This window comes from Anguilla rostrata, chromosome 2 (assembly GCF_018555375.3).
Source record: "Anguilla rostrata isolate EN2019 chromosome 2, ASM1855537v3, whole genome shotgun sequence".
NCBI classification, from domain to species: Eukaryota; Metazoa; Chordata; class Actinopteri; order Anguilliformes; family Anguillidae; genus Anguilla; species Anguilla rostrata.
Window position 1 is genome coordinate 64306446 of NC_057934.1, and position 11510 is coordinate 64317955.

Below are 11510 nucleotides of genomic sequence, written 5' to 3' on the forward strand. Positions count from 1 at the left end.
CGCGCACACACACACACACACGCGCACACACACACAGAAAGGCATTAGCCTACTTAGTAACGAGGGAGTGCTACATACAGTGGCATTGCTGTTGTCTGCATGGTGGTGAACTCCAGTGTGTAATGTTATATGTGCTGTATTGTGGTGCAGTGCGCTTGGGTAGTTTGTCTGTGCGCATGAACAGAATCGGTCGTGGGAATTCCGGCACCAGGGGCACCTGTGCATTGCTCTCAGTCATGTAGCAGGGCTGCTGCTTATGAATCGTTAAGTTTTATTATGGGCTGTTTCCCCCCCATCTCTCTGTAAGAAAGTAGGGATGGTCTCCTGCTTTACATTACATTACATTACATTATAGGCATTTAGCAGACGCTCTTATCCAGAGCGACGTACAACAAGTGCATAGGTTTCATGATGTAGAGGCGCAAAAGAAACACTAGAGTGAAGTAATGCTTTGCACATTTATGCCCAAGGAGTCATCATGGAGTCATCAGTTAATGAAAGAACGCTTAGCTGTGCCATGTTGCTGTATCACTGTGGAATGCACAGAATGTTCTCATAAATACAATACTATTCATCGTACCCATAAAAATATATTTAAATGACAGGAAACTGGTCATGCAGTGTTGTGAATTTGTGCTGTCCTTTTTTTCTTTGATTCATTCCAGTGCGTGTGTATTTGTCACTCCCTGAATTTGCATTTGCATTTGTCCCTCAGTTTTTTTTAGTTTGTTTAGTAGGAATAACAGAGGAATAAGTCAATTTGCAAATCACATGACTTTTCCAAAAACAGAACACATATTTATTTAGTATAAAAACGTTATTAGGAGTCCCTCTTTTTATAAGTTTTCAAATTAGGCTGACATAAACAAACTTATTCCTACCCGACAAGGGTAACAGTAGCGACACAAAACAATATAAGTTGTACAACACCTTAGAACTATTTAGGGAATAAATGACAGTATCAGCAAATATAAATAGTTTGTTTTAATACATAACATTTAAAAAACAACACAAAGTCTGATAAAAAACAAGTTTATGTTGTAAAAGGAAACAACATGTCAGAAATGTAAAATATGCCTTTCAAAAGATGAACCAGACAATAAGAAATAGTATTGTATAAAATGCACAAATCTCAAATAAGAAACCCAAGATACTTCACATTGTTTAGGGGCAGAGATCAAAAGTGGGAACTTGGAGCTTCATGGTCCTGCATTTCTGGGGAAGGAATGAAAGGGACAACTAGGAACAGGTTTTAAACTTCGACACACATGAACATTGGCCCTTGTAAATAGAGCATTTTCCTACACAGCTATATGTTCATATTTTCCTCCTGTGTTCCACAAATTTCCTTGGCATCAAGACAAAAAACATGGCAATCACCTACTACGCATTTTATGATTGCTTCATAACTGCAGATTCCGAGAGACATTTTGGCAAGTATGCAGGACAAATCTTATGGAACCTAAGGCTTGTTCGGTGATTTAAATGAGCTTAGAACTGTATCTTGCTTTAATGGCAATGTGCGCAATGGCATAGGTTCCAACCCTCAGGAAAGCTGAAGGTAGAATGAGGATTTAAATGCTCTTAGGATATGACGCGAGCAGGTTCTGAAGGCCCTTCAGGAAACCCTGATTCCCCTTCAGCTCATTGTCTTCTGTATTTGGAATGTTTGTCCTTTCAAATATTTACTGGATTAATGTAGATTGCATACAGTGTGCAAAAAGATTTGTGACTTTTCCCCCATCCACCTCTCCCAAAACTTTATCTCTACCCTGCTTTAACTTCTGACAAGAGAACCCAGTCTATGGAAATATCAAAAGTAAATCAATTTTCTGATGATCAAGCTATATATTTGGAGCACGGGGGACACAGCACTGAACACTGCATTGTCCACATTGGCACGTTATGGATTGTGGTTTATGTTTTCTGCTCTCTCTGCCTCCTAGTCCTTCATTCACTGATTTCCATGCTCAGGCACCTCCTGATCTCTGTGATAACTACCTTAAAATGACAAAAAAGCCATATAAAAGATAAAAATGGCATAATAAAACAAGTTAAAGCTGATTATTGGACAAATACACTGGCGTGTTGCACTAAACTGTACAATTGAAAAAGAAACATTGAAAAACATAGTTATACAGAGATGCACAGACATATCAGTGTACTACATTAATGACAAGAACATAATTAAAGAATAATTAAGCAAACGTTAAACAAAACAGCAATGATCGCATAATACAATTTTCTTTGAAAATACAGAACAATTCAGTTTGGTTAATCGAAAAGGAGTATTACTCAATATAAAAATGATCATATTCCTATGAATATACACTTCATTTTGTATCATCCCCATTTTTTTCCCAATACTTTGGCATGATCCCACCATTGAACCCAGAGCTTAAATCCCAGCTGAAAGGTTAAATTTGCCCTGGGACTGTATGGAAGAGTCCACTGAGGCTCCTCACGGAGGTGGGGTTGGTGTCAGTTTTGTTTTGTTCATGCAGTAAGCTAAGGCACATCGTTTAAATGGCAGGAAACTCAAAAAAACCCCCGGACTGCTTTCTACTCCTTCCACATCTGCTTGATGCGTAATCTCTACCAATGGTGGCCGTACGCTGCTGTGCTGACTAGGGCTGACTGGGCCGCTTCTATATTATTGGCTCTCACTGTCAGTGCTAAATGAACAAAAGGTCATGTAGACCCGTATACGGGTTTAACATGAAATGACAACCGAAAAATCAGTCAAAAGAGAAATCGAGGACAGTTCAAGCAGGAAGGTTCAGTTTTGATATGTAAACCATACGATGACATACAGTCATAAAATATTAGTTATTGTTTTATCATTTTTATGCAACACAGCTGATTAAAAATATGTTTAAGATCTCGGACATGGGTTTGATGTTGATGACGGTACTTTATGCTCCAATTAAAGGAATATTCATTGAAACAATTCTGACTTTCATTGGTTTGTCTTCTGAGCCTCTGGCTCAATCTATGGTGTACATCTGGACTTGGAGTGTGACAAACAGCTTCAACATATATACAGACTTTGGAAATGGTATGTACAAACAACATAATACTTAAATGAAGTGTGTCCGTAGTTTAGACCAAAAAAGAAAATGCTTTGAATCTCTCTTCTAATATTTTGTTTGTTTATGAGACTCTTGCTCATCCTTTTTCCATAACTGAAAATATTGTACATTTAAAGTCATTTCTGAGGACAAATCAGCAATAGTCTAATTTGTACTGTACGTCTCGCCCAGAACATGGTCCTAAATCTGACTTTGTGTTGGCACACTAAACGAGAGCGGGTGCATCCTAAACCGAAGCACGTACGACCCTAAACCAGGGATTTTTCAGCAGTGATGGTCCCTCCAGTGTCCCTCTGAGCTGAGCTCGAAACTGACCGGAAGCAGTCCTTCCATATCCGTCCCACTGCAGCGCTCCCCCCTCTGCGTCTCTAAATTGTGGCCCCGCTCTCCCGCCCCCCTCACGGTCGGGACAGGGTGGTGTAGACGGGCTGCTCCCAGTGCGGCGGGCTGTGTGACGGGGGCACGCTGCCCGGGTCGCTGATGGCGGTGTAGAGGGGCCTCTGGGACGGGCCCATGTAGGAGAAGGCCGAGTAGAGGCCCGAGGGGGAGCCGGAGTGGGCGTAGTAGGACGCGGGGGTCTGGTGGTCCCCGTACTCAAACTGGGCCCGGGAGGCCAGCGCGGGGAAGGCCGAGCCGTAGTGGGGGAGGCCGAGCGGGGTGTAGGTGACGTGGGACCCCCCCGGGGCCGCCTCGGCGAAGTGGCCCCCCGAGGAGGCCTCGCTCTTGACCTGGGCCTTGGAGGAGTCCGGGCTGAGGGAGGAGTGCTGCTGCTGGTGCTGCTTGGAGAGCCAGGCCGCTGAGTGTCCGCTGGCCGCGGCCAGGGCGTAGGCGTAGGGCGTGGCCGAGGACCCCGCCCCGCCGCCCCCTGCCCCGCCCTGCCCCATGCCCGGGTGCCCGTTGGGAGGCAGGTACTGGTCGAACTCGTTCACGTCGAAGGGCTCCATGTTGGCTATCACCTCGTGGCTGATCTCGCCGATGTCCATGTTGCCGAAGTCGATGTGCGGTTTCCCCGCGCCCGATCCAGATGCCCCCTCCCCCACGGAGCCCAGCCCGCCCCGGGCCCCGCCTCCTCCGCCACCTTCCCGCTTCCCTTCTCCCGATTTCCCAGAGTGCAGCTCTGTCTTCGGAGTGGTGGGGGGTGTTGGGGGGCTGTGGCTTTGACCTGCACAGACAGAAAAAGAGAGGGAGGCATTAGGACGGCTGCAGGCCAAAGTCTAGTGCTAAGAGAGAAAGTGAACGGAAAGAGAGAGACAAAGGGAAGGAGAAATAGACCATAGATTAAACTAGTAAAAAGAGGAGAGACTGTAGGGATATGTTGGAGGGGAACTTATGCTGTGTTTTTCAGTTAACTCAAACCCCACAGCTCACCTGCTGAATGAGGCTGATGCCCATCGGCCAATGCAGAACCTGCTCCCCCGGAGTGGGCGTGCTCCAGGTGAAGGCTCTTGTATTGTGATTGGCTGTGGCTGCCCTCACCTTCAGAGTGGGCGTCGGCCTCGGAGCCGGAGGCCAGCTTCCCGTTCTTGCGGCGGCGCGGCTGGTACTTGTACTCGGGGTAGTCCTTCTTGTGCTGTTTGCGCAGCCTCTCTGCTTCCTCGATGAAGGGCTTCTTGTCATTCTCATTCAGGAGTCTGAGAGGGAGAAGAAGGAGACACAGCAAAAATCACTATTTACTCACAATGAACACAAATGAAGCCTAATAGTTAATTGCGTGTGCGAGAAAGAAATTGTAACTGGAGTTCATTCTAACCACCTGATGTCCTGCTAATTATCTTCCTTGACCAATAACACTAATATACAGATCCTCTCCGCAGGGTTACATCTTGGTTTTGATATATGTAATCTCTCAAAGAATGCTAGAGTAATGCAGTTGGCAGTTCATGCAAATAAATCTTGATCTAATGCTCAAAAAACGCAAAATGACAAAGAAATAGAATGCTAGTAATGTGCCACAGAATTGTGGTAAAGGACACATTAACCTCGCAAAAAATATTTTCATTGCATTGTTTCCACCTTTAAACTTTGCACATGGCAAATAAAACATGAACTGAATTGTCAAAACCTTGATTTTCAGCTTGCATGCGCGAGGAAACCCGCCCCAGTTTTATGACGCACACGTACTCCCCCCAGGGATCATAATGGGCTATAGCAGCGCATACCATTTAAAAAAATGTTAGACGCGGCAGTATTTGTCTGGGTTTGAATTTTCAACAGTATGGACCTTGAGAACACAGTAATGACCTTCATGGTTAAAATCCAATTTTTCATTAAAACAGCAATTGTTTTTCAACTGGATTAATTTTCATTCCCTTGTCTTCTAGTAAGAATGTTCAAGAAATGAAGTGAGTTGAGCTAAAATAAAATAAAATGAAAATAGGCGATGTAATATTACATCGGAAGAACTTTATTGTCCACAACTGGAAATTTGCCCTTGATATCGTCCATGAAATAATTAAATCATTAAATAAACATATACAGCCATATTGGCAATATGGACGCTGTAGGTTCCTTAGTTCAATGTTACAGTTCTAGAAACTCCCTTCGGCAACTTAGGACAGTAAAAAATTATCAACTTGCGTTTGACATGCATTATACATTACAGCACACATTCGCATAGGCAGATAGGCCAATTTAATATTAGCGCAAGGCTTCCATGCAAATAAATACTGCCAACCTGTTGTGATTTTTATATTTAACCATGGGACGATGAATGTCTCAATTGCAAGTGCAATATGGAGTAAGTACATGAATGGTGCAGGTGTGTGGAGTAACAAAGCTGAATATGTATAAAATGAATATATTTGCCAGCAGTATATCCATTAATACACGATACAAATGTAAAGTTTTAGCAGGCCAACTGTAGGCTACAATATACCTGACAGTACACCCCCGACAGAGAATATGAAGGTGTTTAAGTTGAAATTTTAACAGCACGCACGGTATAATCATACCTCCACAGTTTGCCCAAAGTTTTGCTGAGTTCCGCGTTGTGCAGTTGAGGGTACTGGTCGGCCAGTTTCCGGCGCGCAGCCTGCGCCCACACCATGAAAGCATTCATAGGCCTCTTAACGTGAGGCTTGCTCTTGCTTCCCGAGTTGACGCGCACGGGCATGGGCACCAGAGTCCAGTCGTAGCCATTCAGCACCTGGCTGACGGCCTCACGAATGCCAAGCGTAAAACGATCATCTTCTTCGTCCGATTTAACCGCGGTTCCACCTGTCTCGCTGCCCACACCTGGAATCTGATGCTGTGGCGTGGCTAAAGGTGAGTCGCTCCCGCCCATTGCTCCCGAGCAGTGACCAGGCGACAGCGAGAGAGCATCGTCGGAGGCTCCAGGACTCATCTCCACTTCTGACAAACTCTGATCTTCTCCCGACATGTTCTTCTGTATCACAAGAGGAACTGAATGAAAACGGCAACGTAAATGCGTCCTGATTGGGGGGACTATTTCTTACGACAAATATGTCGTGGATGGTAGAACGTAGAACGTACGTATACGGTTTTTTTGTTCTTTATCAAATAAGAGAAAGATAAAACACGCAAAAATTCGCGCGTCTTACTTTGGGGGTTTTTCTACGCTCCCCGTTTTGTCTTTCTAGTCTCTATTTGGAGTTCCTGATTTTCTCCGCGGACAGGGTTACTTCCATTCGTGTTAACGTCTTCGTTTTTTCTTCTTCCAGTCTCACCCCTTTTTTCGCAGCCTGCAGTGAATGTGTATGCTTTCTTCTTTTCTGTATAGTTGCACTTTTAAAGATTATTTTCCTGGAAAAAAGATGCAAAAAGAAGCTGTTTGAAATTGTTATTTTTGAAGGAGAAATACTGCAGAAAACAGCACTTGTATTGTGCAGCACGTGGGTAAGTGTTTTCTGATCAGTGGAGAAAACCAACCCAGTGTAAATAATGTTGTCAATAATCCCCAGACGTCTATTGGCCCTTATGAAAAAGCAACAACAATTAAATTAGCCTTTTCACATGTGAAAATCTGAATTTCACATTTGAATTTAACATTTTCACGTGTGAGTTAAAACATTCTCATGTAAAAAGCAAATGTCACCTGTTTTCGCACGGGAAAACTGAACATGTGGCTTGATATAGCGTACCTTTTATCGCTCTTATAAACCGGATTATGTTGTTCACTTGAGTACTCTTGACGTGTGGTTTTTGAACACGTGATTCTTTTCGTGAGGGGAACCACGGCGATGCTTTGTAGTTGAAACAGAATCACCGGAGACGTCCTTAGGCCTTATTATTAAACGTAGCCTACAAATAACCTAATAGTTATCCCCTATGTAAATAGATCGGCTATACACCCTTTAGCGTAGGCTACATGTTATTATTCAATTAAAGTATCAGTTTACTTATCGCCATGGCTTGGCCATGTGTATCTGTCACATATTCCCCATTGCCCCTAATAAACTTCTGTTTAAAGCTTGACAGTTATTGCAAGCTCTCGGGAGGGAAAGTGTTGGAATAACACGAGACCACACTACTACAGGGATTCGATTTATACCTTTGAGTTCTTATATAAACAGGGGCAGGCGCTGGAAATAGAAGGCGCCTCAAGGTGTGTGCATATGCGCGCGTGTCATGAGAACGGTGGTTATTTTTAGGGACAGGGTAATAGGCTACATTATATTGGCTTCTGTCCATAATGATGGCAGTGACCGGACGGTACGAATGATTTATATTTAATATAAATCATTTCACATGCGTAAAAAGTACACAATAAAAAGAACAATTGTTGGTTGCTTGTTTTGTTTTTCTTTATTATTTGGAACATTTAGTGCAACAGCGATGGCGCTTTATTCCTAGAGTAGGCCAATGCTGTAAGAAAATACGAAAAGCGTATCTGTCCAAGATTTGCGCGCAATTTTAGTTAATTTCAATTTCAATGTATAAATAAAAGTGACATGAAAAAGTTAGTCAGTTAAACTGTTAGAGTGAATCGAAATACACATTCCTACTTGTTTTACACCCAAACAAATGTATAGGCATGCTGGTGTGCGTAACAAAACTTATTCAGTGTGTATTTGATACTGTAGTCAAATCTCCCTGTGAATCTCAGATTGACATTTAATGTATCTTCCCCAGGGGCGCTGGTCCAAGGGTTGACGCCTACTTTCGGTCGATAACAATTACAGAGCTCGATTACAGTGCAATCTCTACTGTGCAATCTGTGATATTAATTATTTAAAAAAATATTTCTACTGCATATCTACTTTTTTATATAAAAGGTTCTGCGGATTTATTGTCTCTCTTAGTGTCTTTTAGTCTCCTTTTCTTTACGCACGCTGCAATCAACAAGAAAAATCCCTTGTATGTGTAAATATACTTGGCCAATAAAAGGATTCTGATTCTGATAACAAGCCAGAGACTATCGTAAATCGGTGTTAGTAGGAAGCCATTTTAGTTGACCTGTATGCGCCATTCTTAAAGTTTGCTGTTGCCGAGCAGACGCGCGTGGGCATGGGCACCATATAGTCCAGTCGTAGCCATTCAGTACCTGGCTGACCGCCTCACGAATTTGTGGGCTACTAGGCCTACTAATCTAAAATGAGCTTTTGATTGATTTCAAAGCGCAGGCATTGAGGAAGTTCACCATCTTTGCATTTCATTAGGCCTAACTCGTCGGTACGCCTCCGATATGTTTATTTAGACATGTCTCATAACGTGTAGCTCAAAGCTGGCTTGAAAATTAGGTGTCAATTAACTCTATCATTCGTGAATCTCGAAATACATATTTGAAATTATGTTTTTTTCTGAATTCTATAGTAAATCTATAGTATATTTTCAAGAAAATTATGGACTTATGTAAGATCGATTGGACCGGCAACGAGAGAAAACAGAGAGCTTCTGTATCTCGACACGTTCTGTCTTGTCAATGAATACATTTGCGACACAAAGCAATCATTCTCTTTGGATTGCCGGCCAGTTTACATGACTCTCACAATGGGGGAAATATTCATTATAAGTAATATGACTGCCTGTAACCATTCATCTTTATATAAAATTACATGACGTAAGCCTACAAGCCTAGCCTATATTTTCAGCATTCCATTGGGCTAATTCGTTAGTCTATTCTAAATATGTTCATCGAGGAAAATATTAGGCTAATGTTTATGCGGTTGTTTTAATAGACACTTATCTCATAAATCACCTGAATACAACGCTTCTTATAGGTCTGCAACATTTCAATGGTTTCCTTTATTTCGGCAACCACTTAGCTCATATTACTTTCAAATCTCGAATAAATTGCATTTGCTTAAATTGAATAAAATCATATTATGCATTCCGAAGTTAAATTAAGCTTACAATGGTGTATTTAGACCTACATTTAAAACAGAAATAAAAAAGAAACCATTTCTTGAGCTGACAACGACATTTAGCCTATCTAAAATCGAATTTTAATCTCGTTCTAAAAATATTATCAAATTACTCCATTTTGCATTATTTTTCTGCTTAATTTTGAAGAAGACTCTGAGAAATGCGACTAAAAGGTTAGAACTATTTTAAGGTTAACTGATGATTAAGACGCTGTTAGAAAGTGATTTATAGCTGTGAAATGTGTTTCAGCATTGGCCCTGACAAATGTGAAAGTTCAATTTGGAACGCGTATTGATAGCATTTCCTCCATATTTTATGTTACTCTTGCAAACTGCCAGTGTTTGATATTTCCTTGAGATGCCAAAGCTTTAGGCACGGCCCTGGTTAATGCAACATTTATTCTATTCTGGCTAAAGCACAATATTGAACAGCATAGTTACAGTATGTATAGAACACGCCAATTTACATCCTACACGAGGAGACCATTTTAAAGAGGGCGGCTCTTGTTGAGTTTAAAGCAACAAACATATAAAATAGGTATTAAATAGGCTATAGGCAGCCCATTTCACATTCTAAATTCTACAGTTATCTTAATGTCGAATCTGTTGCTTGCTATTGCTTTTTTTCGGAAGAGGTTGAGGTGATAATGATAAGGCCAGCACGAGATAGACTTCACGGCCCATTATCTGGTCACCTGCGGCTGCGCCTTCAGAGAATAAGGCCAAAAGGTGCACCTGTCTAAAGCGTTAGCATAACCACAAGAGCAACGAAAAGAAACAGACATACCTAAATTGGGAACATAGCGTAGATCTTTGACTGCAAATGTTCATTGTATGATACATACATCCCGTGTGGACTACACTCTTAAATAATTAAATAACTGGGAGGAACAAACTCTCCTAGCAGACCAAGAACACGGAGAATTTTTGGTATATTGTTAAAATCGCTATCCCTTTTGAGTGTCAGTCCCCTAATGGCACGCTTCAACTCTAAATGGCAAATGAAAAGAAAATCATATAGCCCGCAAAGCAAGTTTAATATCAACGACGCAACGATTGTGTTAATATATGCAGATAATCAGATAATCATTTTTTTTACAGAATCATACATTTTTATAGCCGACATTATTATATACATTAGTATACAAAATTTTGGCCTACTCAACGATTTTAGTTGTTGATTGCTCCAAGGTAAATTATCTGAAATGTTGTCATTTGTATGTAATAAGCTCTTAAAGATTTTAATTAACGCAGGCTATTCGAAGCAACAAAACCAAGAAGATCGTTACAGCTAATCAAGACAGCCTCTTTTAAGTTTTTTGTCGGCTAATACCTACCAAAAAATCGGAAAGTTAACAACAACAACAATAATAATAATAATTCTATTAATAATGTCTTACATCAACTGAAATAATGACAGAACATATAATAATAATAATAATAATAATAATAATAGCCTAATAATAATAATAATGAAAACTATGAAAATGCTGACAAAGAAGATTACATTTAAAATGAACAGGTTCTAAAATTATTAGGAAAAGGGAGAAAGGGAGTCATTCTCTCAGAGGGATATAAAGAGAGAGCGAGAGAGACAGAGTTGGAGTTGTAAGCTTACTTCTGTGGAGAAATGCAGGTCGCCCGCTTAACACGAGAGATGGTGTGTTCCCAAGTTGCCAAAGTGACGCTCTCGCGCTCTCCCCAGCCCCCTCGTTCGCTGTGCCCCTTAATGAATGCCGGCTCTGTGTCGCACGCCGGGACTTAAAGAGCTCGTTGTGTGCGGGATGAAAAAAAAGTATTTTGTGGGAAAAAAAAAAATCTTAAAGGAACAGCACGTCTACTCGGACGCAACACTACCACCTTGGCTCCTTGCGCCCTTTCTCTTTGGTGATTGGTTGATTGGTCACTATTTTCCCGATTTAATATCAAGGGGGCGGGATCTCTCTGGTGATTTCTGTCAGTCCTTCAGCACAGGGAGAAGTAATTAAACAGCTGTGATTTTACTGGGAGAATTATTTGGAAGTGATTTGAGAGTCTGTACTACTCGAATGCATAACGCCATGGCGGGATTTTTGTATAACTATTCAGTATACAT

The 11510-nt window shown here is 41.5% G+C and overlaps 1 protein-coding gene across 2 annotated transcripts; it reads right to left on the reverse strand.

Annotated features, from left to right (window-relative positions):
• Positions 1 to 3354: 3354 nt before the first annotated feature.
• LOC135248869 (transcription factor Sox-10-like) lies at positions 3355 to 11240 on the reverse strand. 2 transcript variants are annotated; one of them, XM_064323883.1, is made up of 4 exons: positions 11034 to 11240; positions 6044 to 6854; positions 4461 to 4723; positions 3355 to 4254 (listed from the first exon to the last, which is right to left on the reverse strand). In XM_064323883.1, exons 2-4 carry the CDS (start codon positions 6469 to 6471, stop codon positions 3491 to 3493), a joined length of 1455 nt encoding a protein of 484 aa, XP_064179953.1. In that variant the 5' UTR covers positions 6472 to 6854; positions 11034 to 11240; the 3' UTR covers positions 3355 to 3490. The 2 variants fall into 2 exon arrangements, with proteins under 2 accessions (XP_064179953.1, XP_064179954.1); XM_064323884.1 differs by having other exon boundaries at positions 4569 to 4723; positions 11034 to 11238.
• Between the last annotated feature and the right edge of the window lie 270 nt (positions 11241 to 11510).

Bases quoted from the DNA above. Each gene is read 5' to 3' on its own strand.
- LOC135248869 (XM_064323883.1), bottom strand. From the start codon at position 6,471: ATGTCGGGAGAAGATCAGAGTTTGTCAGAAGTGGAGATGAGTCCTGGA. The intron at 4,724-6,043 runs GTATGATTATAC...TCTCCCTCTCAG, and splicing joins ACTTTGGGCAAACTGTGGAG to ACTCCTGAATGAGAATGACA. The intron at 4,255-4,460 runs GTGAGCTGTGGG...CTGTCTGTGCAG, and splicing joins GCATCAGCCTCATTCAGCAG to GTCAAAGCCACAGCCCCCCA.